The following is a 25,998-nucleotide window of genomic DNA, read 5'->3' on the forward strand; positions in this document are numbered from 1 at the left end:
CCCCAAACCCCATCCCATCCCAGCCCTATTTCCATCCCAGCCCTATTTCCATCCCATCCCCATCCCAACCCCATCCCATCCCAGCCCTATTTCCACCCCATCCCACCTCCATCCCATCCCAGCCCTGTTTCCACCCCAACCCCATTTCCATCCCAACCCCATCCCATCCCAGCCCCATCCCATCCCAGCCCTGTTTCCACCCCAACCCCACCTCCATCCCAACCCCATCCCATCCCAGCCCTATTTCCATCCCAACCCCACCTTGATCTCATTCCCATCTCCATCCCATCTCCACTCCAACCCCATCTCCATCCCAACCCATCTTCATCCCACCCCATCTCTACTCCAACCCTAACCCCATTTCCATCCCATCTCCATCTCCATCTCCATCCCATCTCCATCTTCATCCCCATCTCCATCTCCACTCCAACCCCATCCCCATCTCCAACCCCATCCCATCCCAGCCCTATTTCTACTCCAACCCCACTTCCATCCCATCTCCATCTCCATCTCCATCCCAACCCCATCCCCATCCCCATCCCCATCCCCATCCCATCTCCACCCCACCCCCACCTGCGGCAGCACTGACCCCCCCACCTCCCCACCTCGCACCCCCGGCTGGGGGTCCCGCTCTGAGCCCCCCCCAACCCCCCCCCAGGGAGAACCACGGCACGGCGGCGCTGCCGGCCCCCACGCTGTCCACCACGCGGCCCATCCAGCAGGACCCGGCGCGGCTGGAGCCGCCGGTGGCCGAGGACATCGACAACATGAAAAACAACAAATTGGCCACCGGGGAGCCCCCCCTGGGCAACCACACCGAGTGCCCCCCGCCCGCCCCCCGCCGAGGCCCCCACAACAACCCGCCGCCCCCCCCCGACGGCGGCTTCGCGGTCGCCAACCCCCCCGCGCACAACAACCCGGCGGCGGCGCTGCGCAGAGCGGAGCACAGGGCGGAGCACACGGCCGTGGAGATCCCCCCCCTGCTCCCACCGCCCCCCAGCAGCGCCCTGGTGCAAAGTACGGGGACACGGAGGCAGCGCGGCGGTGGGATGGGTGGGACCCCGAAGGATGGGACCCCCGTGGATGGGACCCCCTTGGTGCCACTGTGGTGTAGGGATGGATGGGATCCTCCCCTATGGATGGGACCCCCCCCCAGTGGATGGGACCCCAATGAATGGGACCCCATGGATGGGACCCCCTTGGTGCCATTGTGGTGTTGGGATGCATGGGACCCCCATGGATGGGACCCCCATGGATGGGACCCCTGCCTAAAATGGATGGGACCCCCTTGGTGCCACTGTGGTGTAGGGATGGATAGGACCCCCCTAGATGGGACCCCACCACCCATGGATGTGACCCCCTTGGTTGGGACCCCCATTGATGGGACCCCCTTGGTGCCATTGTGGTGTAGGGATGAACGAGACCCTCCCCCATGGGTGGCACCCACCCCCAATGGATGGGACCCTCATAGATGGGACCCCACCACCCATGGATGGGACCCCCTTGGTTGGGACCCCCGTGGATGGGACCCCCTTGGTGCCACTGTGGTGTAGGGATGGATGGGACACCCATGGATGGGACCCCCCCAATGATGGGACCCCCCCCATGGGTGGGACCCCTCCCATAGATGAGCCCCCCCCTATAGTTGGGACCCGCAATCCCACTGTGGTTTTGGGATGGATGGGACCCCCCCCCCCATGGATGGGACCCCCTTGGTGCCAATACGGTGCTGGGGGAACACGGTGGGGGGGGGGGGCTTTGACTTTGACACCCCCGTTTGCCCCCCCCCCCCCGTGCAGTGAACAGAAACGCCAACCCTGAGCCGCTGCCCAGGAAGGAGGAAGAGGAGAAAAAAGAGGACGAAGGCAACGGGGACGAGGAAAACGGCCCCAAACCCATGGTGCCCTACAGCTCCATGTTCATCCTGTCCACCACCAACCCGTGAGTGTATCCGGGAAGGGGGGGGGGGTCCCATCCCATCCCATCCACCCCCCCTACGACCCCCCCCCCCCCCTTCCGCCGCAGGTTTCGCCGCCTGTGCCATTACATCGTCAACCTGCGCTACTTCGAGATGTGCATCCTGATGGTCATCGCCATGAGCAGCATCGCCCTGGCGGCCGAGGACCCCGTGCAGCCCAACGCCCCCCGCAACAACGTGAGGGAAACCCCCCCCCCAACACCACCACCACCACCCCCCCGCCACCCCCGGGTTGGGTTCTGAGTTGGGGGAGAGGGGGGGGGGGTGGAGGAGGTGGGGGAGATCTGAAATTTGCGGCCGGAGAAATCGTTCCGAGCTTGAGATGATGCATAAAGGGGGGCTGAGGGGGGGGTGGAGAGGGGGAAGGGGGGTCATGGGGGATGAGGAGGGGTCCTGGGGGGGTAGGGAGGGGTCCCAGGGGGGGTGGGGGGGAGTCCTGGGGTCCTGGGGGATGAGGAAGGGGTCCTGGGGCAGCAGGGAGGGGTCGTGGGGGTGAGGAAGGGGTCCTGGGGGGTGAGGAAGGGGTCCTGAGGCAGTGGAGAGGGGTCCTGGGGGGTGAGAAAGGGGTCGTGGGAGGTGAGGAGGGGTCCTGGGGGTGTAGGGAAGGGTCCTGGGATGGTAGGGAGGGGTCCCTGGGGGGGTGGGAAGGAGTCCTGGGGTCCTGGGGAGTGAGGGAGGGGTCCTGGGGGTGAGGAGGGGTCCTGGGATGGGAGGGAGGGGTCCCTGGGGGGTGGGGGGGAGTCCTGGGGTCCTGGGGGATGAGGAAGGGGTCCTGGGGCAGCGGGGAGGGGTCGTGGGGGTGAGGAAGGGGTCCTAGGGGGTGAAGAAGGGGTCCTTGGGGGTGAGGAAGGGGTCCTGGGGCAGCGGGGAGGGGTCCTGGGGGGTGAGAAAGGGGTCGTGGGGAGTGAGGAAGGAGTCCTGGGGCAGCGGGGAGGGGTCCTGGGGGGTGAGGAAGGGGTCGTGGGAGGTGAGGAGGGATCCTGGGGGTGTAGGGAAGGGTCCTGGGATGGTAGGGAGGGGTCCCTGGGGGGGTGGGGGGGAGTCCTGGGGTCCTGGGGAGTGAGGAAGGGGTCCTGGGGGGGTAGGGAGGGGTCCCTGGGGGGGTGGGGAGAAGTCCTGGGGTCCTGGGTGATGAGGAGGGGTCCTGGGGGTGTGGGGAGGGGTTCTGAGGGTTTGTAGGGGGGCTTAAAGTTTTGTGGGGTCTCATAGCTGTGGGATGCTCTGAGATCATGGGGGGGGTCCTAAAGATTTGGGGGGGGGGGTTCCATAATTTTGGGACACCAGGGGGTGGCTGGGTGATAGGGAGGGGTCTTGAGAGCGGCCCTATGGGTCTGAGGGGGGGTCCCACAGCCTTGGCATGAAGGGGGGTTGGGGGGGTGAGTCCCAGGGTGCTGGGATTGGGTCCTGAGGCGCCCAGAGGTCCCACAGCCATATTTGTGTGTGTGTGTGGGGGGGGGGGTCCCCAAATCCCACTCCCCCCTCATCCCCCCCCCCTCCCTGCAGGTCCTGCGTTACTTCGATTACGTCTTCACGGGCGTCTTCACCTTCGAGATGGTGATAAAGGTGAGTGCTGGGGGGAGCGGGGGGGAGGGGCTGGGGGAGGAAGGGGGGGGGGGGCAGGACCCCCCTCTCATCACCCCCCCCTCCCCCCCCCCCCCCCCAAGATGGTGGATTTGGGGCTGGTGCTTCACCAAGGTGCCTATTTCCGCGACCTGTGGAACATCCTGGACTTCATCGTGGTCAGCGGAGCGTTGGTGGCCTTTGCCTTCACGTGAGTCCCTGTGCCACCATTGGGGGGGTTGGGGGGGGGTCAGAGTGACCCCCCTCCCCCCACACACCCTCCCCTCCAGTGCCCCCCGCCCTCAAACCCCCCCCCCCCCCGCTCTGTGTCTCCTCGTTGCGCTGCGCTTTGACGTCCTGTGCTGTGTTGTCCGTCCCCGTCACCACGTTGGGGTCCCCATGGGGGGCAGGAAGGGGGGCTGGTGGCTGTGGGGCTTCCCTGGGGGGGGGGAAGCGTGGGGGGGAGGGCGGGGAGGAATCCCAGAAAACACCGAGGGACCTCAGTGTGAGGATGGGGATTAAAAAGGGATGGGCAACCCCGAATAACGGGGCGGCCCCAAAATCGTTGGGTGTCCCCAAATCGTTGGGTGTTCGCAAAGTTGTTGGGTGCCCCAAATCATTGGGTGACCCCAAAGTCATTCGTTGGGTGTCCCGAAGTCATTGGGTGTCCCCAAATAACAGAGCAGCCCCAAAGTCATCGGGTGCCCCGAATCATTGGGTGACCCCAAAGTCATTCATTGGGTGTCACAAACTCATTGGGTGTCCCAAAGTCATTGGGTGCCCCAAATCATTGGGTGACCCCAAAGTCATTCGTTGGGTTTCCCAAAGTCATTGGGTGTCCCAAAGTCATCGGGTGTCCCCAAATCATTGGGTGACCCCAAAGTCGTTCATTGGGTGTCCCAAAGTCATCGGGTGTCCCCAAATAACAGAGCAGACCCAAAGTCATCGGGTGCCCCGAATCATTGGGTGACCCCAAAGTCATTCATTGGGTGTCACAAACTCATTGGGTGTCCCAAAGTCATTGGGTGCCCCAAATCATTGGGTGACCCCAAAGTCATTCGTTGGGTTTCCCAAAGTCATTGGGTGTCCCAAAGTCATCGGGTGTCCCCAAATCATTGGGTGACCCCAAAGTCGTTCATTAGGTGTCCCAAAGTCATTGGGTGTCCCCAAAGTCATTGGGTGTCCCCAAATCATTGAGTGTTCCCAAATAACAGAGCAGCCCCAAAGTCATTGGGTGCCCTGAATCATTGGGTGACCCCAAAGTCGTTCATTGGCTGTCCCAAAGTCATTGGGTGACCCCAAAGTCGTTGGGTGTCCCCAAATTATTGAGTGTTCCCAAAGTCATTGGGTGTCCCCAAAGTCATTGTGTGTCCCCAAATCAATGAATGTCCCCAAAGTCATCAAGTGACCCCCAAGTCATTGGTTGTCCCCAAATCATTGGGTTTCCCCAAATAATTGGGTGTCCCAAATCAACAAATGTCCCCAAATCATTGAGTGACCCCAGAGTCATTGGGTGTCCCCAAATCCATGAATGTCCCTAAACTCATTGGGTGTCCCCGAATCATTGAGTGTCCCCAAAGCCATTGACTGTCCCAAAGTCATTGGGTGCCCCAAACCATTGGGTGACCCCAAAATCATTGGGTGCCCCAAATCATTGAGTGACCCCAAAATCATTGGGTGCCCCCAAACCATTGCGTGACCCCAAAGTCACCGAGTGCCCCCCAAATTCTTCAGCTTCTCCCAACCCGCTGAGTGCCTTGCATAATAATTAATCATCCTCCAAGCCATCAATCACTCCCAATTAGAGGTGGGGGGGTGGGGGGGGGCGTCCCCAGGTCATTGAATGCCCCCCAACCCCCCCCCAGCCAAGGGGAGACCCCACGGGGGAGCAGCCCCCCAACTATCAAAGGGTGGGCGCCCCTCCCAAGGGAAGTGCTGGAGCCCCCCAGGTCCTGGAGCCCCCCCCAGGAGCCCCCCAATTCCTGGGACCCCCCCCCCCCAATTCCTGGGAGCCCCCCACGAGGGGCTGAGCCACCCGGGGGTGGGGGCTCTGTGGGGGTGGGGGTCCGCGCTCTCACCGTTCCTTGTCTCTTCCACTGCCACCAACCGCAGGAGCAGCTCACGGTAAATCCTTCTGCCTTTCTGTCCCCCCCCCAGCCCCCCCCACGTGCCCCCCACCCCCCCGTCTCCGTCCTCGTGCTCTCCTCGTGCTCACGGTCGCTCCTCGCTCCCCCCCACGCCCCCCCCCCCCCCGTCTCTCCTCATCCATCCCCAAAACTGAACCTCAGGAGGGGACGATCCCAGTGTGGCACCCATGGGGGGCACCTCAGCCTTCAGCCCCACCAATCTATGGGGTGAGGGGGGTGGGAGGGGTGCAAAGGGGGGGGGGGGGGAGGCCTCCGCGTCCCCTCCCTGCGCCCCCCCCCCCCCCCCATCGACCCCCCCACGTCCCCCCTTGTCCCCGCAGCGGCAGCAGCAAAGGGAAGGACATCAACACCATCAAATCCCTGCGCGTCCTCCGCGTCCTCCGGCCTCTGAAGACCATCAAGAGGTTACCCAAGCTGAAGGTGGGTCGGGGGGGGGGGGCTTTGCTGTACCCCACCGGGGGGGTCCTCACCAGAGGCTGACCCTCCCCCTCTCCCCCCCCCCGATCTCTTTATCCCCACCCCCAGGCTGTGTTTGACTGCGTGGTCAACTCGCTGAAGAACGTCCTCAACATCCTCATCGTCTACATGCTCTTCATGTTCATCTTCGCCGTGGTGGCCGTTCAGCTCTTCAAGGGCAAATTCTTCTACTGCACCGACGAGTCCAAGGAGTTCGAGAAGGACTGCAGGTACAGACGGACCCCCCCCCCGCGCCCCCCACCCCTGTTGGGCGGCCCCAAATCGGTGGGTGTCCCAAAGTCATTGGGTTTTCCCAAATCGGTGGGTGTCCCGAAGTCATTGGGTGTCCCAAAGTCATTGAGTGCCCAAAAGTCATTGGGTGTCCCCAAATCATTGGGTGTCCCAAAATTATTGAATGTCCCAAAGTCACTGGGTGCCCCCAAGGTCATTCATTGGGTGTCCCAAAGTCATAGAGTGTCCCCAAAGTCATTGATTGCCCAAAAGTCATTGGGTGTCCCAAAGTCATTGGGTGTCCCAAAATTATTGAATGTCCCAAAGTCACTGGGTGCCCCCAAGTCATTCATTGGGTGTCCCAAAGTCATTGGGTGTCCCAAAGTCATCGAGTGCCCAAAAGTCATTGGGTGTCCCCAAATCATTGGGTGTCCCAAAGTCATTGGGTGCCCCTAAAATCATTCATTGGGTGTCCCAAAGTCATTGGGTGTCCCAAAGTCATTGAGTGCCCAAAAGTCATTGGGTGTCCCCAAGGTCATTCATTGGGTGTCCCAAAGTTATTGAGTGTCCCCAAAGTCACTGACTGCCCCCAAGGTCATTGGGTGTCCCCCAAATCATTGGGTGTCCCAAAGTCAATGGGTGTCCCAAAGTCACTGACAGCCCCCAAGGTCATTGGGTGCCCCCAGAGTCATTCACTGGGTGCCCCAAAGTCATTGGGTGCCCCAAAGTCATTGACTGCCCCCAAAGTCATTGGGTGCCCCCAAAATCATTCACTGGGTGTCCCAAAGTCATTGGGTGCCCATAGCTATTCATCGGGTGTCCCCAAAGCCATTTGATGTCCCAAAGTCATTGGGTGCCCCCAAAATCATTGGGTTTCCCAAACTCATTGGGTGTCCCAAAGTCATTGACAGCCCCCAAGGTCATTGGGTGACCCCAAAATCATTCATTGGGTGTCCCAAAGTCATTGGGTGCCCCTAAAGTCAATGAATGTCCCAAACTCATTGGGTGCCCCAAAGTCATTGGGTGTCCCCAAAATCATTGGGTGCCCCCAAAGTCAATGGGTGTCCCCAGAGTCCTTCGTTGGCTACCCCCAAAGCCACCGAACGTCCCGAATCAGAAGCCCCCCAACCCACCGCCCCCTCCCCGCAGGGGGGAGTACCTGGTCTACGAGAAGAACGAGGTGAAGGCGCAGAGGAGGGAGTGGAAGAAATACGACTTCCATTACGACAACGTGCTCTGGGCGCTGCTCACCCTCTTCACCGTCTCCACCGGGGAGGGGTGGCCGCAGTAAGGGGGGGTGTTGTGGGGTGGGGGTGGGCTCCGGGGGGGGTGGGGGGGGGTCGGACCCCGTGGGTCACCCCCCGTGTGTCCCACCCTAAGGGTCCTGAAGCACTCGGTGGACGCCACCTACGAGAACCAGGGCCCCAGCCCCGGGTACCGCATGGAGATGTCCATCTTCTACGTGGTTTACTTCGTCGTCTTCCCCTTCTTCTTCGTCAACATCTTCGTGGCTTTGATCATCATCACCTTCCAGGAGCAGGGGGACAAAATGATGGAGGAGTACAGCCTGGAGAAGAACGAGGTGACGCCAGCCGGGCACCCTTGGGGATGGGTGGCAGCACCCGGTGTCCCCGAATCATTGGGTGCCCCAAAGACATTGAATGTCTCCAAAGTCACTCATTGGGTGCCCCAAAGTCATCGGGTGTTCCCCAAAGTCATTGGATGTCCCCAAAGTCATTGAGTGCCCCCAAAGTCATTGGGTGTCCCCAAATCATTGGATGTCCCCAAATCATTGTGTGTCCTGAAGTTACTGAATGTCCCCAAAGTCATTGGGCGCCCAAAGTCATTCATTGGGTGTCCCCAAATAATTGTGTGTCCCAAGTTACTCAATGTCCCCAAAATCATTGAGTGCCCCCAAACTCATTGGGTGTCCTGAAGTCGTTGGCTGTCCCCCCAAATCATTGAGTGTCCCCAAAGTCACTCATCGGGTGCCCCAAAGTTGTTGGGTGTCCCAAAGTCATTCATTGGATGTCCCCAAATCATTGAGTGTCCCCAAAGTCATTGGGTGCCCAGAGTCATTCAATGAGTGTCCCAAAGTCATTGGATGTCCCAAATCATTGGATGTCCCAAATCATTGCGTGTCCCCAAAGTCATTGGATGTCCCCAAAGTCGTTGGGTGCCCAAAGTCATTCATTGGGTGTCCCAAATCATTGGATGTCCCAAATCATTGGGTGTCCCAACTCACTGGCTATCCCAAATCATTGCGTGTCCCCAGAGTCGTTGAATGTCCCCAAAGTCATTGAGTGCCCCCAAATCATTGAGTGTCCCCAAAGTCATTCATCGGGTGTCCCCAGTATCATTGGATGTCCCAAATCATCGGGTTTCCCAAAGTCATTGGATGTCCCAAATCACTGGATGTCCCAAATCATTGTGTGTCCCAAACTTATTAATTGTCCCCAAAGTCATTGGGTGCCCCCAAATCATTGAGTGTCCCCAAAGTCATTCATCGGGTGTCCCCAGTACCATTGGATGTCCCAAATCATCGGGTTTCCCAAAGTCATTGGATGTCCCAAATCACTGGATGTCCCAAAACAGTTGGGTGCCCCCGAAGCCATTTTGGACCCCATTTGGGCCCCCTGGGGCTGCTCAGGATGGGCTGACACCCCCCATTTTGTGTCGTTTCCCCCCCCCCAGAGGGCGTGCATCGACTTCGCCATCAGCGCCAAGCCGCTGACCCGGCACATGCCGCAGAACCGCCAGAGCTTCCAGTACCGCATGTGGCAGTTCGTGGTGTCGCCGCCCTTCGAGTACACCATCATGGCCATGATCGCCCTCAACACCATCGTCCTCATGATGAAGGTCGGTGGCCCCCCCTTCCCACGGCGACCCTTTGGGGTCTCACCCCATCCCCTCTGCCCAGCCCGTCTCCTCGTCCTGCCAGGATCCCTCCGTGTCCCCTTCGTGTCCCTTTCGTGTCCCCTCTCTGTCCCCTCTCTGTCCTCTCCCTGCCCCCTTCAGTTTGTGGTCCCCGTCCTCGTCCCCATATCCTGTCCCCATCCCATGGGACCCATCCCCATTCTTCGGGACCCATCCCTTCCCCCATCCCTTGGGACCCCATTCCCTGGGACCCCACCCCATCCCCTGGGACCCATCCTCATCCCCTAGGACCCCTCCCCATCCCGCAGGACCCCCTCCTTGTTCCCATATCCCGTCCCCATCCTCACCCCAACCCCCTGGAACCCCTCCTTGCCCCCATATCTCATCTCTATCCCCACCCCCACCCCCTGGGACCCTCCTCCCTCCATCCCAATCCCTTGGGACCCACCCCCATCCCCTTGTACCCATCCCTGTCCCCACACCCTGGGACCCCTCCCCACCCCCCACTGCTGTCCCCCCCCTCAGTTCTACGACGCCTCCGATGCCTACGAGAACGTTCTCAAGATGTTCAACAACGTCTTCACCTCCCTCTTCTCCCTCGAGTGTCTGCTGAAGATTATGGCCTTCGGGGTGCTGGTGGGTGCCCCGTGCTGCTGGGGGGCGTGGGGGGACGTGGGGGGATGTGGGGATTTGGTTATATGGGAAATGGGGACATGGGGTGTGGGGATGTGGGGATATTGGGAGATGGGGATGTGGGGATGTGGGGATATGGGGGGATGTGGGGGGAACATGGGGGGATGAGGGGATTTGGTTACATGGGAAATGGGGACATAGGGTGTGGGGATGTGGGGATATGGGGACATAGGGACATGGGGGGACATGGGGATGTGAGGATTTTGGGATGTGGGGACATGGGGGGAGATGTGGGGATATGGGGGACATGGGGACATGGGGGCAGTGGGATGTGGGGACGTGGGGACATGGCAATTTGGGGACGTGGGGGGGACATGGGGATGGGGGACACGGGGACAGCGGGGACATGGGGACCCTGGGGACCCCTCACCCCATTTCCCCCTCCAGAATTACTTCCGCGACGCGTGGAACGTCTTCGACTTCGTCACGGTGCTGGGCAGCATCACAGACATCCTGGTGACGGAGTTCGGGGTGGGTGACAGCTGTGACCGTGTTTGGGGAGGGGGGGGGCGGGGGGGGGGTCCTGGCCTTGCTGAGCCCCCTCCTCACCCTCTGTGGCCCCCCCCCCCCCCTCCCCAATCCAGAACAACTTCATCAACCTCAGCTTCCTGCGGCTGTTCCGCGCCGCGCGGCTCATCAAGCTGCTGCGCCAGGGTTACACCATCCGCATCCTGCTCTGGACCTTCGTGCAGTCCTTCAAGGTGCCGCCCCCTCCTCATCCTCACCCCCCCCCCTTCACTGAAACCCCCCCCCACCCCCCCCCACAGCCCCCATCCCCGTAACGGCCCCGCCGTGCCCCCCCAGGCGCTGCCCTACGTCTGCCTGCTGATCGCCATGCTCTTCTTCATCTACGCCATCATCGGCATGCAGGTGAGAGCCCCGCGCCCCCCCCCACCCCGGGGAGACCCCCCCCCGCCTCCCACCCCGCCTGAACCCCCCCACCACCACACCCCCTCCCCCCCAGGTCTTTGGGAACATCGGCATCGAGGAGGAGGACGACGAGTCGGCCATCACGCAGCACAACAACTTCCGCACCTTCTTCCAGGCCCTCATGCTGCTCTTCAGGTGGGAGGCACCGGGACGGGACCCCCTCCCCAAATTCATCCCCAGTGGGGCACTCCCACGGCTCGGGGTCCCCGTGGGGGGGGTTTTACGCCCCCCCCGCCCCCATCCCGGTGCCCCCTGCGTCCCCCCCAGGAGCGCCACGGGGGAGGCTTGGCATGAGATCATGCTGTCGTGCCTGAGCGGCAAACCCTGCGACGAGAACTCGGGCATCAAGGAGGATGAGTGTGGCAATGAGTTTGCCTACTTCTACTTCGTCTCCTTCATCTTCCTCTGCTCCTTCCTGGTGAGCACCGCGCTGCGCAGGGGGTCCCCAACCCCGCGCCCCCCCCCATCCGTCCCCATCCGTCCAGGTGGGGGTCCCCAACACCATCCCGCCCCCATCCATCCCCATCCCAACCCAACCCCATCCATCCCCGTTCACATGGGGGTCCCCAACATCATCCCATCCCATCCAACTCCATCCCATCCCATCCCATCCCATCCATCCCAACCCAACCCCATCCATCCCTGTTCACATGGGGGTCCCCAACATCATCCCATCCCATCCAACTCCATCCCATCCCATCCCATCCATCCCATCCATCCCATCCATCCCGTCCCATCCCAACCCCATCCATCTCATCCCATCCCATCCCATCCCATCCCATCCCATCCCATCCCATCCCATCCATCCCAACCCAACCCCATCCAACTCCATCACATCCCATCCCCATCCAAGTAGGTGTCCCCATCCCATCCCATCCCATCCCACCCCATTCCATCCCATCCCACCCCATCCCATCCCATCCCATCCCATCCCATCCCATCCCATCCCATCCCATCCCATCCCATCCCATCCCACCCCATTCCATCCCATCCCATCCTCATTCCATCCCATCCCATCCCATCCCCTCCATCCCATCCCATTCATCCCTATCCCCATCCCATCCCATCCCGCCCCCATCCATCCCCATCCACATGGGGGTCCCCAACCCCACCCACCCCATCCATTTCAATCCAGTTGGGGGTCCCCATCCCCATCCATCCCATCCATCCCCCATACAGGTGGGGGTCCCATCCTGTCCCACCCCCATCCATCCCCCATCCAAGTGGGGATTCCCATCACCACCCCAACCCCAAACAACTCCATCCCATCCCCATCCAAGTGGGGATCCCACCCCACCCCTCCCCAACCCATCCATCCCAACCCATCCCCATCCCCACGGGGTTCCCCCCCTCCCCACCTTCCCACCCCCCCATCTCCCTGACCCCCCCCCCCTCCCCCCGGTGCCCCCCCCCTACAGATGCTGAACCTTTTCGTGGCCGTCATCATGGACAACTTCGAGTACCTGACGCGGGACTCCTCCATCCTGGGCCCCCACCACCTGGACGAATACGTGCGCGTTTGGGCCGAGTACGACCCCGCTGCCTGGTAAGGACCCCCCCCCCCAAAAAAAAAAAACCCCAAAAAGGGTCGTGTGGGAGGTGGGGGGGGTGGAAATAAACCAAATCCAGGCACCCCCCCCCCCCCCCCCCCTTTCCGGGGTGCCCCCATCCCGATGCTGCCATTAATTTCTCCTCTTTCGACCGCAGGTTCTCAGCCTCCGGATGGCACCGGGGTGGCGATGGGGGGTGGGAGGGAGGGAGGGGAGGGGAGGGGGCGGGGGGAGGGGTCAGCGCCACGTTGTCGGTGGGGAGGGGGGAGGGGGGGGGGGTTGAGGTCGGGCCCCGGGGGCGCCGTGGGGGCAGGGTGACCCCCCCGCACTCCCCCCCCCCACTAACCCCCTGTGTTCTTCTTGCAGCGGCCGCATTCATTATAAGGATATGTACAGTTTATTACGCGTAATCTCTCCCCCCCTGGGCTTAGGCAAGAAATGCCCTCATAGGGTCGCGTGCAAGGTTTGGATTCACTTGCGGCCCCCCCTCCGAGCTCCGCGATGAATGAATGGCTTCTCCAATATATATATGACAAGGATCGATATATATATGTACAGACCAGACGCCCTCAGCCCGTCCCGGCTCTGCTTGCTGCGAGCATGGGCCTTCCTCCCCCCTCCCCCCCATCCTCCTCCTCCTCCCCCCTCCCCGCGATGCTCCCCGGTCTCTCCGCGCCGCTCCTCATCTCTCCGCTCTCCGCGTCTCTCTGTCTCTCTCCACCCCCAGGGGCCGCCTGACTCTCATGGATTTGTATGCAATGCTGAGAAATATGTCCCCGCCCCTGGGTTTGGGCGAGAAATGTCCTCCCCGAGTGGCCTATAAGGTAGAATACCGCGTCCCGCCCCGCGGCGCTGCGGCGGAGCTCTGCGGGCGGCGGCTCCGCTCCTCCGCGCCCGGCCCCGCTGCGCCCCGCGCCTCCGCCGCCCGCTCCGCTCCTTTCTCCGCCTCTTCTTTTTTCTCTCCTTGTCGTTCTTCTCTCCTTCGCTCTTTGCGTTGCGCTCTCTTTTCCTCTTTCTTTTTCTCTCTTCTCTCTTCTTCTTCATTTTTGTCTTTTTTCCTCTTTCTCATTTTATTTCCTTTCCCCTTTCTGTTTCTTTTTCCCCTTCTTCCCACTTATCTCCTTTTTCCACTTTTTCATTTTTCTCTCCTTCGCTCTTTGTGTTCCGCTCTCTTTTCCTCTTTCCTTTTCTTTCTTCTCTCTTCTTCTAAGATTTTATTCTTTTTCCTCTTTCTCATTTTATCTCCTTTCCCTTTTCTGTTTCTTTTTCCCCTCCTTTTCACTTATCTCCTTTTTCCACTTTTTCATTTTTCTCTCCTTTCCTCTTTGCGTTCCGCTCTCTTTTCCTCTTTCTTTTTCTCTCTTCTCTCTTCTTCTTCATTTTTGTCTTTTTTCCTCTTCTTCATTTTATCTCCTTTCCTTTTTCTGTTTCTTTTTCCCCTTCTTTTCACTTATCTCCTTTTTCCACTTTTTTGTTCTTCTCTCCTTTGCTCTTTGCTTTCTGCTCTCTTTTCCTCTTTCCTTTTCTCTCTTCTCTCTTCTTCATTTTTGTCTTTTTTCCTCTTTTTCATTTTAGCTCCTTTCCCTTTTCTTTTTTCCCTTCTTCCCACTTATCTCTGTTTCCCACTTTTTCATTTTTCTCTCCTTTGCTCTTTGTGTTCCGCTCTCTTTTCCTCTTTTCTTTTCTTTTTTCTCTCTTCTTCTAAGATTTTATTCTTTTTCCTCTTTCTCATTTTATCTCATTTCCCTTTTCTGTTTCTTTTTCCCCTCCTTTTCACTTATCTCCTTTTTCCACTTTTTTGTTCTTCTCTCCTTTCCTCTTTGCGTTCCGCTCTCTTTTCCTCTTCCCTTTTCTCTTTCATTTCTTCTTCTTCATGTCTGTCTTTTTTCCTCTTCTTCATTTTATCTCCTTTCCTTTTTCTGTTTCTTTTTTCCCTTCTTCCCACTTATCTCTTTTTTCCACTTTTTCATTTTTCTCTCCTTTGCTCTTTGCTTTCTGCTCTCTTTTCCTCTTTCTTTTTCTCTCTTCTCTCTTCTTCTAAGTTTTTATTCTTTTTCCTCTTTTTCATTTTATCTCCTTTCCTTTTTCTGTTTCTTTTTCCCCTCCTTTTCACTCCTTTTTCCACTTTTTCATTTTTCTCTTTCTTTTCCTCTCCTTTTTTTTCCACTTTTTTCTCCTTTTTTCCCCCTCTTTTTTCCCCTCCTTTTTCTTTCCCCCCCCTTTTCCCCCCTTCCTTTTCTCCTTCTTTCCTCTCCTTTTTCTCTTTTTTTCTCTCCTTTTTTTCTCCTTTTTTCTCTTAATTTTCTCCTTTTCTCTCCCTTTTCCCCCTCCTTTCTCCCCCCCCCCGCCCCCCTTTTTTCCTCCCTTCCTTTTCTCCTTTTTCTTTTCTCTCTTTTTTGCCCATTTTCTTTCTCTCTTTGCCGCCCCCCCGGACCCCGCGTGGCCCCCGGAGGGGCTGGGTAAGAATCCGCAGCCGCACAGCATGGCCCCCCCCCGCCCCCCAACGGGGGACCCCCAAAGGAGCCCTTTGGAGACCCCTCGTAGGACCCCCTTTTAGGACCCCCCTTTTAGGACCCCCATTTAGGACCCCCCTTTTAGGACCTCCCTTTTAGGACCCCTCTCACAGGACCCCCTTTTAGGACACCCCCTCGTAGGACCCCCCCCCCACACACAGAAGCCCCGGTTTGAGGACCCCCCCCCCCCAGGAGGAGCCCCTATTGGGGGACCCCTCCCCCCCATAGGGGTTATCCCGAGGAGTTCCCATTTGGGGACACCCAGGGGGTCCCCCAGACCCCTCAGAGAGCCCCAATTTGGGACCTCCCGTTTGGCGACCCCCCCCCCCCTCCCCATAAGGACTGACTGACCCCACATTTAATGCCCCCCCTGCTCCCCCCCCCCCACTCATCCCATCCCATAGAGGAGCCACTTTTTGGGGACACACGTGGACCCACCACCCCCCCCTCAACCTCCCTCCTCACTTTCCCTCTCCATTCCCCCCCCCCAGCAATGAGCCCCCCCGTGTCCCCCCCCCTCCACAGGACACAGGGGGCACCGGGACCCCCCCCCTCCCCCCCGTGCCTCAGTTTCCCCATTGGCATCGCTTGTTCCCTGCCTGGAGCTCTGCACATGAACCCCCCTCTGTTTGGGGGGGGGGAGGGGAGGGGGGGGGCTGCATGGGAAGGACCCCCCCCCCCCACACACACATCTTTGATTTTATTATTGAATTTTATTTTGGTTTGGGGGGGGGGGGCGGGGGAGCATCTTCTGCTTTTTTTTTTGGGGGGGGGGGGTGCAGGGCACGGCAGGGCTGAGACCTGGCAAACTCATTGCTTCCCCCCCCCCTCCCCCCCCTCCCCCACCCCAAAACCCTGAGGATGAATGGTGCATATGGAGGACCCCCCCCCCCCCCTCAAATCTCCCTGTCCCCAACCCCCCCCCCATCCATGCACCCCCCCCCCCCCAACCGAGCCCCATTTGCTGCATGCGCTCTGCACGCACCGTTCGCAGCCTGGGGGGGCGGGGGGGGGGGATTTGCGGGATGGGGGGGGGGGGGGTCTCGCTTGGTCGCATCCCCCCCCCCCCAAAATCGTGTTGATTGGGGGGGGAGGGTTGCATTTGTGGGATGGGGGGGGGGCGGAAAATGGGAAGAAATGTGGGGTGGGGGGGGGGGTGTCGATGGGAGCCCCGCCCGGCGACCCCCGTGCGGTGAGGGGGGGGGAGGGGAGCACGGGGTGACCCCCCCCCTCGTCCCCTGCCCCCCCCACAGAGGCTGCTGCGGATGGATCTCCCGGTGGCCGATGACAACACGGTGCACTTCAACTCCACGCTGATGGCGCTCATCAGAACCGCGCTGGATATCAAGATCGCCAAAGGTGGGGGGGGGGGGGGGCGCGGGGGGGGGGCGAGGAGGGGGGAGGAGGGGGCTGGGGTGGGGGGGTGGGGATATGAGGGCACTGAGGGGGTGGGATGAGGGGCGGAGAGGTGAGGATGAGGATAATAAGGGGGTGGGGGTCTGTATTAGAGGGGGGGGGGGGGATGTCGGGTGGGGAGGGGCTGGGGGGGCGCGTTTTGGGGATGTGTGGGGCACGATTTGTGGGTAGGGGGCACACTTTGGGGGTGGGGTCACACTTTGGGGAGTGTGGGGGGCACAATTTGGGGGTGGGGGGTCACACTTTGGGGGTGGGGGCACACTTTGGGGGTGGGGGGCACAATTTGGGGGTGGGGTCACACTTTGGGGGTGTGGGGGTCACACTTTGTGGGTAGGGGGCACACTTTTGGAGTGGGAGGGCACACTTTCGGGATGGGGGCACACTTTGGGGATGGGGGGGGCACACTTTGGTGGTGAGGGGGCACACTTTTGGGGTCTGTGGGGCACACTTTGGGGGTGGGGGGGTACAGTTTGGGGTGGGGGGGAACACTTTTGGGGTGGGGGGGTCACACTTTGGGGGTGGGGGGGTACAGTTTGGGGTGGGGGGGGGCACACTTTGGGGGTGGGGGGGTACAGTTTGGGGTGGGGGGGGGCACACTTTGGGGCAGCAGCTCTGACCTCCCCCCAGGCGGAGCTGACAAGCAGCAGATGGACGCCGAGCTGCGCAAGGAGATGGTCGCCATTTGGCCCAACCTGTCCCCCAAAAACCTGGACCTCCTCGTCACCCCCCACAAGTGTAAGGGCTGACCCCCGCCCCAAACCCACCCCACGCCCCCCCCCCTCCCCCCGGACCCCCCTCCCTCACCCCCTGCCCCGCAGCCACGGATCTGACGGTGGGGAAGATCTACGCCGCCATGATGATCATGGAGTACTACAGGCAGAGCAAAGCCAAGAAGCTGCAGGCCATGCGGGAGGAGCAGGTGGGCACTGCGGCCCCAAACGGCCCCAACCCACACCCAGCCCGCCCCCACCACCCCTCGGGGTCCCCACCCCATCCCCACCCCACCCCACCCCACCCCATCCCATCTCCATCCCAAAGTCCCCATCTCCATCCCCATGTCCCCTCGATGTCCCCATCCTACCCCATCCCCATCCCATCCCATCCCATCCCATCCCATCCCATCCCATCCCATCCCATCCCCATCCCTATCCCTATCCCCATCCCATCCCATCCCATCCCATCCCATCCCATCCCATCCCATCCCATCCCATCCCCATCCATCCCATCCCATCCCATCTCCATGTCAAAGTCCCCATCTCCATTCCCATGTCCCCTCGATGTCCCCATCCCGTCCCATCCCATCCCATCCCATCCCCTCCCATCCCATCCCCTCCCATCCCATCCCATCCCCATCCATCCCACCCCACCCCATCCCATCCCATCTCCATGCCAAAGTCCCCATCTCCATCCCCATGACCCCTCGATGTCCCCATCCCACCCCATCCCCATCCCATCCTGTCCCCACCCCATCCCCATCCCCATCCCCATCCCCATCCCCATCCCCATCCCATCTCCATCCCAAAGTTCCCATCTCCATCCCCATGTCCCCTTGATGTCCCCAACCCATCCCATCCCATCCCATCTCCACCGCACCCCATCCCCATCCCCATCCCATCCCCATCCATCCCATCCCATCCATCCCATCCCATCCCATCCCATCCCATCTCCATGCCAAAGTCCCCATCTCCATCCCCATGTCCTCTCGATGTCCCCATCCCACCCCACCCCATCCCATCCCATTCATCCCATCCCATCTCCATCCCATCCCCATCCCCATCCCCATCCCCATCCCATCTCCATGCCAAAGTCCCCATCTCCATCCCCATGACCCCTCGATGTCCCCATCCCATCCCATCCCTTCCATCCCCATCCCATCCCATCCCCATGTCTCCTTAATGTCCCCATTTCCATCCCTGTGTCCCCTCAGTGTCCCCATCCCATCCCCATGTCCCCGTCTCATCCCAATGTCCCCATCCCATTTCATCCCTGTGTCCTCTTGGTGTCTCCATCCCCCCCCAATGTCCCCATCCCACCCTGATGTCCCCATCCCACCCCAACGTCCCACCCCAGTGTCCCCATCCCACCCCATCCCTGTTTCCTCTCAGTGTCCCCATCCCAACGTCCCCTCCATGTCCCCATTCTCATCCCAATGCCCCCATCCCATCCCCAAATCCCCTCCATATCCCCACATCCATTACCCCCCCCCCCACGTCCCCAAAGTGCCACCCCCTCGCTGTCCCCGCAGAACCGCACGCCGCTGATGTTCCAACGCATGGAGCCGCCGTCCCCAACTCAAGAGGGGACCACGGGGACGGACGCTGCGCCCGCAGCAGAGCCGTGAGCGTCCCCCTTGTCCCACCCCCCCCGTGTCCCCACCCCCCCGTGTGACAAAGCTGACCCACGGTTGCCCCCAGGGCTGCCCGGGACGGTGGTCTCAAGGAAAGCCCCTCATGGGTGACGCAGCGCGCGCAGGAGATGTTCCAGAGGACGGGGACGTGGAGCCCCGAGAGGGGACACGAGGATGTCCCCAACAGCCGCCCCAACTCCCAGGTGGGTGCTCGACAGACCCCATGGACCCCACGGCCCCAAGTGTCCCCAAGTGTCCCCCACGGCCCCAAGTGTCCCCAGGGGTCCCCAAATGTCCACCGCGGCCCCATGTCCCCAAGGGTCCCCACATCCCCAAGGGTCCCCCCGTCCCCAAAGATCCCCACGCCCCCAAGGGTCCCCACGCCCCCAAGGGTCCCCAACATCCCCAAGGGTCCCCACGTCCCCAAGGGTCCCCACGCCCCCAGCTGTCCCCACACCCCCAGGAGCCTCGTATCCCTGAGAGTCCCCCATGGTCCCCACGTCCCCGAGCATCTCCACGTCTCCTGCGTGTCCCCATGTCCCCAAGAATCCCCGTGTCCCCGTGACCCCAAGGGTCTCCACGTCCCCATTGGTCCATGTGTCCCCACATCCCCAAGTGTCCCCAAAGACTCCCCATGTCCTCCAAAGGATGGATGTTCCAACACGTGGAGCCGCCATGCCCCAAATGGCCACCACGGCTCCATGTCCCCAAAGGGTCCCCAGAGGTCCCCAAAGGGTCCCCTGCTCCCCCCATTTACCCAAGACTCCTCACATCCTCCGGAGTCCCCAAAGGGTCTCCAGAGGTCCCCGTGTCCCCATATCCCCAAGTGTCCCCAAAGACTCCCCACGTCCTCCAAAGGATGGATGTTCCAATGCATGGAGCCGCCATGCCCCAAATGTCCACCATGGCCCCATGTCCCCAAAGTGTCCCCAGAGGTCCCCGTGTCCCCACATCCCCAAGCGTCCCCAAAGACTCCCCACATCCTCGAAAGTCCCCAAAGTGTCCCACGCGCCCCCCATTTACCCAAGACTCCCCACATCCTCCGGAGTCCCCACAGTGTCCCCAGAGGTCCCCAAAGGGTCCCCCACGCCCCCCATCACCCCCTCCCCCCCCCGGTGTCCCTGCAGTCGGTGGAGCTGCGCGAGATGCCGAGGGAGGGCTCCGATGGGGAATATCTGCCCGTGGAGGGGCACGGCCGCGCCGCCTCCATGCCGCGGCTGCCAGCCGACAACCAGGTGAGGTCCCTGGGGGGGACACGGTGCCACCGCCCGGCTGCTTGGGGGGGACGTGGCTCTGGGGGTGGCTTCAGCATGGCTGCAGCTAAAGGGCCGGGGGGGGGATGTGGGGACGGTGGCCCCTGCATGAGGACAGGCATCGGTGGGCAGTGGTGTCACCGATGGCCACCAAGGTCACTCGTTGGCCACCAATGTCACCCAATGGCCACCAAGGTCACCCAACGGCCACCAAGGTCACTCATTGGCCACCAGCGTCACCAATGGCCACCAACGTCACCCAACGGCCACCAACAACAACCGGTGGCCCCCAAGGTCACCCACTGGCCACCAGTGGCCACCAAGGTCACTCGTTGGCCACCAACGTCACCCAATGGCCACTAAGGTCACCAATGGCCGCCAACATCAACCAGTGGCCCCCAAAATCATCCATTGGTCCCCAAGGTCACCCAATGGGCACCAGTGTCACCAGTGTCCACCAAGGTCACCCAATGCCACCAACATCACCAATGGTCACCAGGGTCACCAATGGCCTCCAAGGTCACCCAATGGCCACCAAGGTCACTCATTGGCCACCAACGTCACCCAATGGCCACCAACATCACCCAATGGCCACCAATGCCACCAGTGACCACCGGTGTCACCAATGGCCGCCAACATCAACCAGTGGCCCCCAGAGTCACCCATTGGTCCCCAAGGTCACCCAATGGCCACCAGTGTCACCAGTGGCCACCAGCGTCACCCAATGGCTTCCAAGGTCACCAGTGGCCACCAGCATCAACCAGTGGTCTTCAAGGTCACCCCGTTGGCCACCAAAGTCACCAACAGCCACCAACATCACCCAATGGCCACCAAAGTCACCAACGGCCACCAACATCACCCAATGGCCACCAAGGTCACCCAATGGCCACCAAGGTCACCATTTCCCCCAGGAGACACCTAGGAGGGGACGGTGGCCACCAGCGGCCCCAGAGAGGCTCGTGGCTGCCCCCCACCCGCATGCCTGGCGCTGGGTTTGAGGACACGCAGGGGGGGCTCAGCTGGGGGGCTGTGGCTGCTCTGCCCATCGCTGCTGTCGTGCGACCCCCCCCCTCCCCCCCCCCCAAGCCCCCCAACCCCCTCCTCACCCCCCCGCCCCCCCCCGCTCACTCTGTCTCTCTTTTCCTGCTCTGTGGGCACCGCTGGGGCCGCCTCGAGCAGCGGAGGAAGGTCCGACCCCGAGGGAATAACCTCAGTGTAGGTACCAGGCGGCGCCCGCAGCCCCCCCAGGGCCTCCCGAAGCCCCCCCTGTCTGTCTGTCCGTCCGTCCGTCCCTCCATCCATCCCTCCGTTCCTCACCTGCCTCTTATCAGCGCCTCCACGCAGACGTTTGTCCGTCCTGACCCTAAGGCTAATCCCACACCCCCCATCGCCCCTCTGTCCGTCTGTCCCTCCGCCCCATCGTCCGTTCCCGTCCTCCTGTCCCTCCATCTCGACCCCCTCCCGATCTGTCCGTCTGTCCCCACCCCCCATCCCCCCCATGAGGACGTCTCAGCATCGACTGCAGCGCAGCACCAGCGAGGAGTTCCCACCCCATCCCAGCCCCAGTCCCATCCTATTCCCACCCCAATCCCCGTCCCATTGCCTTTCCACCCCCATCCCAACCCCAGTCCCATCCCATTCCCCACCCCAATCCCCATCCTATTGCCTTTCCACCATTCCTGTCTCAATTCCAATCCCCTCCCCTCCTCAATCCCCTCCCCATCCCAACCCCAACCCCAACCCAACCCCATATCCATCCCCTCCCCAATCCCAATCTCACCCCATCCCTTCCCCATCCCCTCCCCAACCCCAACCCCATCCCAACCTCAACCCCATCCCAACCCCATATCCATCCCCTCCCCAATCCCAATCTCACCCCATCCCTTCCCCATCCCCTCCCCGACCCCAACCCCATCCCAACCCCATATCTATCCCACCCCAATCCCAACCCCACCCCAACCCCAATCCCACCCCCAATCCCACTCCCCCTCCCCCCAACCCCCCACGACGCTCCGTTATCCCGGCAGCAGCGTTGGCACCGCAGCCGATGCTCAGAGCAGCGCTGTGGGTGGGAGCCAGGAGGAGACCCCCCTCCCCACCCCCCAAGCCCCCTCCAGCCCCCCCCCAGCCCCACCCGCGGTCTCATCACCGCCTCCCCCCGCCCCCCCCCGCCCCCCAATCCCCGCAGACCATCCCGGACAGCCCCATCCGCCGCTCCGCCTCCACGCTGGGCTCCGGTCGGGGCCGCTCGGTTCGTTTGGATGAATTCTCTTTGGAGCGCATCGCCCCCGACGGCGGGCAGAGGCACCACGCCAGGAGGGGCCACCGCGGCCACCGCAGCTCCGAGCGCTCCGGGGGTCGTCACACCGACGGGGACACAGGTGGGAGTAGGGGAGGGGGCGGCAGTGGGGCAGGCGACCCCTCGGTGCGGGGGGAGGGAGGGGGGGGAATGGGATCGTCGGGTCGTCGTGGGTGGCATCACCCCATCTTTGGGTGTCCCCTGGGGTCGTTGGGTCCCCATCGTTGGGTGTCTTTTGGTGTCCTTTGGGGTCGTTGGGTCCCCATGGGTGGCATCACCCCATCTTTGGGTGTCCCCAGGGGTCGTTGGGTCCCCATCATTGCATCCCTCATGACCCTTTGGGGTCATTGGGTCCCCGTGGGTGGCATCATCCCATCTTTGAGTCCCTCTTGGTGTCCCCTGGGGTCACCATGTCCCCGTGGGTGGCACTGCCCCCTCATTGGGTCCCTCCTGGGGTCGTTGGGTCCCCATCGTTGGGTCCCTTTTGGTGTCCTTTGGGGTCGTTGGGTCCCCATGGGTGGCATCACCCCATCTTTGGGTGTCCCCTGGGGTCGTTGGGTCCCCATCGTTGCGCCCCTCTTGGTGTCCTTTGGGGTCATTGAGTCCCCATGGGTGGCATCATCCCATCTTTGAGTCCCTCTTGGTGTCCCCAGGGGTCACCATGTCCCCATGGGTGGCACTGCCCCCTCATTGGGTCCTCCTGGGGTCGTTGGGACCCCATTGTTGGGTGCCTTTTGGTGCCCTTTGGGATCGTTGGGTCCCCATGGGTGGCATCATCCCATCTTTGAGTCCCTCTTGGTGTCCCCTGGGGTCACCATGTCCCCGTGGGTGGCACTGCCCCCTCATTGGGTCCCTCCTGGGGTTGTTGGGTCCCCATTGTTGGGTCCCTTTTGGTGTCCTTTGGGGTCGTTGCGTCCCCATGGGTGGCATCACCCCATCTTTGGGTGTCCCCTGGGGTCGTTGGGTCCCCATCATTGCGTCCCTCTTGGTGTCCTTTGGGGTCACTGGGTCCCCATGGGTGGCATCACCCCATCCTTGTGTGTCCCCTGGGGTCGTTGGGTCCCCATCATGCGGTCCCTTCCCCCCCCCTTACTGGCCCCCCTGCCCCCCCCCAGGTCTGGGCACGGACCTCAGCATCACCACTCAATCAGGGGAGCTGCCCCCCCCCCCAAAGGAACGGGACCCCGAACGCGGCCGCCCCAAAGACCGCCGGCACCGGCATCACCACCATCACCACCACCACCATCGTGGGGCCCCCCCGGAACACAAAGAACGTGGACCCCCCCGGGACCCCCCCGATTATGGGGGGAGACCCCGATCCCACGACCGCCGTTGGTCCTCCCGCTCCCCCAGCGAAGGTCGCGACCGCGTGGCCCCCCCCCGCCAGGTTGGTGCTGCCCCCCCCGCGCCCCCCCCCCAGTTACGGCGCTCCCCACTCCGCCTATAAGGGACCCCCCCCCCCCCCAAAAAATACAATATTTTAAAAATTTCAACTTTCCACTCCTCCGTGGAAAGAGGGAGACTGGGGGGGGGGGGTCCTTTGTGTGTGGGGGGGTCATTTGGAGGGTGGGGGAGGGTGACTGTGATGCTTTGCCCACCCCCCCTTCTGCTTATAAGGGACCCTCCCCCAAAATAAAATCAAATCCCATCCTTCCATCAATGAAGGATAGGAGATGGGGGGGTGGGGTCACAGTGATGTTTTGCCCCCCCCCCCCCCCGATAAAATCAAATCCTATCCTTCCATCAATGGAGGGTGAGGGGCCATTTGGGAGGGGTTCCTTTGTGGGGTGGGGGGGTCACAGTGATGCTTTGGCCCCTCCCACCAGTAAAAAAATCTCCACTCCCCCTTCCCTCGCCCCCCAACGCATAAAGGATGTTCTTTATTTTTTTTTTTTTGGGGGGGGGGGGGATGCTTGTGGCAATGCTTTGCCCCCCCCCCAGCTCCCCGCTTGCTGCCCCGGGGGGGGGGGTCCTCATTCACTTTCTGTTTCCGCTTTGGCTGCGCTGCGCTCGGCTGAGGGGTGCCCCCCCCCAGGTAAGCGCTCCGGGGGGGCCCCCCATAGCTGTGTGTCCCCCCCCATGGCTGTGCCTCTAATTGCTGTGCGCCCCTCCCCCCCCCATGGCTGTGCCTCCCATAGCTGTGCCCCCCCCGTAGCTGTGCCCCCCCGTAGCTGTGCCTCTAATTGCTGTGCCCCCCCCATGGCTTTGCCCCCGCCATAGCTGTGCCCCCCCCACCCCGTGTTTGTGCCCCCCCCATAGCTGTGCCCCCCATAGCTGTGCCTCCCCATGGCTGTGCCTGTAATTGCTGTGCCCCCCCCAATGGCTGTGCCCCCCCTATATCTATATTCCCCCCCCCCCCCCACGGCTGTTCCCTCCCCCGGTGGCTCTGCCCTCCCCCCCCCACGTCTGTACCCCCGCCCATCGCCGTCTCCCTTTGTCCCCACTTTACCCCCATCCCCCCCGGGCTCTCCCCGTGCCCCCCGCCCCCCCCATTTGACGCTGTCTCTCCCCCCCCGCAGGGCAGCAGTTCTGTCAGCGGAAGCCCCGTTCTCTCCACCTCCGGGACCAGCACCCCCCGCCGCGCCCGCCGCCAGCTGCCGCCCACCCCGTCCACCCCGCGGCCCCACATCTCCTATTCCCCCGCCGCCCCCCACCGCCGCCCCCCCCCGGCTCGCCGTCCCCCTCCCCCCCCATCCTCCTCCCGTTGGTCCGAACCCCCCCGAGCTCCGGAACCGCCTCCCCCCCACCCCGACGGCCGCGGCCCCCCCACCCGTTCTATGGGGCCGTCTCCCCCCCGGCCGGGGCGGCGGCTGCCGAACGGGCACGGACCGGGGGGGGCGGGGGGGGGCGGCGGCCGACAGAGACTCCGCGACCCCTACAGCGAAACGGACGACGACTGCTGCTAACGGAGCGCGTCTGAATCGTGATAGAGCGCGGTTACGTCGCGATAGAGCATGGTTATGTCGCGATAGGGCACCGCCGCGTCACGATAGGGACCTCCACGACGCGCTGGGTGCCTCCGCGCTGCGATAGGCACAGTTATATCACGATAGGTGCGGCCAAATCGCGATAGAGCGCATTTATATCGCGAGCAGAGGACGGTTACGTCACGATAAGGCACCGCCGCGTCGCTACGGGCTCCTCCGTATCGCGACAGAGCGCTGCCACGTTGCGGTGGGCGCCTCCGCGCCGCGATAGGCGCAGTTACATCGCAATAGAGCGCCGTTACGTCGCGATAGAGCGCCACCGCGCGACGACGGGCGACTCCGTCTCGCAACAGAGCGCAGCCGCGCTGCGATCGTCGCCTCTGTGCCGTGATAGAGCACGGGTATATCGCGATAGGCGCGGTCATATCGCGATTGGCGCCGCGATAGAGCGCGTGGGGAACCCCCACCCCCCGCACAGCCCGGGGCTATGGATGAGTTTTATCATCTGGAGGAGCCGCGGGGGGGCCGCGAAGGGGCGGAGGGGGCGGCCGCCATTGCATGAATCGAAAATACGGGAAATAAAAAAGAGAAAAAAAGACAAAAAAAAAAAAGGACAGAAAAAAAAAAAGACAAAAAAAGGAAAAAAAAAAAAGGAGAAAAAGAAAAAAAAGAAAAAAAAAAATGCACCCAAAACCCCCAGAAATGAATTAAAAAAAAGAGGAATTTTGGATCGAACCCTTCTGGTCCTTAACGCGGGGGGGGGGGGGGCGGGGGGGCGGGGCCACAGCGCGAGACCACGCCCACCGCGAGACCACTCCCAC

At 61.8% G+C, this 25,998-nt stretch overlaps 1 protein-coding gene across 1 annotated transcript in view; it reads left to right on the forward strand.

Moving 5' to 3' along the window:
* CACNA1A (calcium voltage-gated channel subunit alpha1 A) overlaps window positions 1–25,735 on the forward strand; it is a 48,126-nt gene extending 22,391 nt beyond the window's left edge. The window contains 28 exon segments of the mRNA XM_090128939.1: window positions 659–1,017; window positions 1,800–1,941; window positions 2,026–2,155; window positions 3,482–3,541; window positions 3,643–3,749; window positions 6,006–6,105; window positions 6,211–6,371; window positions 7,522–7,659; window positions 7,753–7,954; window positions 9,067–9,231; window positions 9,775–9,885; window positions 10,330–10,413; window positions 10,527–10,643; window positions 10,747–10,812; window positions 10,907–11,007; window positions 11,140–11,290; window positions 12,291–12,418; window positions 13,150–13,246; window positions 16,189–16,294; window positions 16,979–17,086; window positions 17,170–17,270; window positions 18,597–18,688; window positions 18,766–18,901; window positions 19,826–19,933; window positions 21,131–21,166; window positions 22,140–22,332; window positions 23,366–23,637; window positions 24,770–25,735. Coding sequence (XP_089985065.1) covers window positions 659–1,017; window positions 1,800–1,941; window positions 2,026–2,155; window positions 3,482–3,541; window positions 3,643–3,749; window positions 6,006–6,105; window positions 6,211–6,371; window positions 7,522–7,659; window positions 7,753–7,954; window positions 9,067–9,231; window positions 9,775–9,885; window positions 10,330–10,413; window positions 10,527–10,643; window positions 10,747–10,812; window positions 10,907–11,007; window positions 11,140–11,290; window positions 12,291–12,418; window positions 13,150–13,246; window positions 16,189–16,294; window positions 16,979–17,086; window positions 17,170–17,270; window positions 18,597–18,688; window positions 18,766–18,901; window positions 19,826–19,933; window positions 21,131–21,166; window positions 22,140–22,332; window positions 23,366–23,637; window positions 24,770–25,156 — 3,958 coding nt within the window. The 3' untranslated portion in view covers window positions 25,157–25,735.
* Window positions 25,736–25,998: the final 263 nt, after the last annotated feature.

The sequence above is a fragment of the Phasianus colchicus genome, chromosome 34 (assembly GCF_987193195.1).
Source record: "Phasianus colchicus chromosome 34, bPhaCol1.hap1.1, whole genome shotgun sequence".
Taxonomy (NCBI): domain Eukaryota; kingdom Metazoa; phylum Chordata; class Aves; order Galliformes; family Phasianidae; genus Phasianus; species Phasianus colchicus.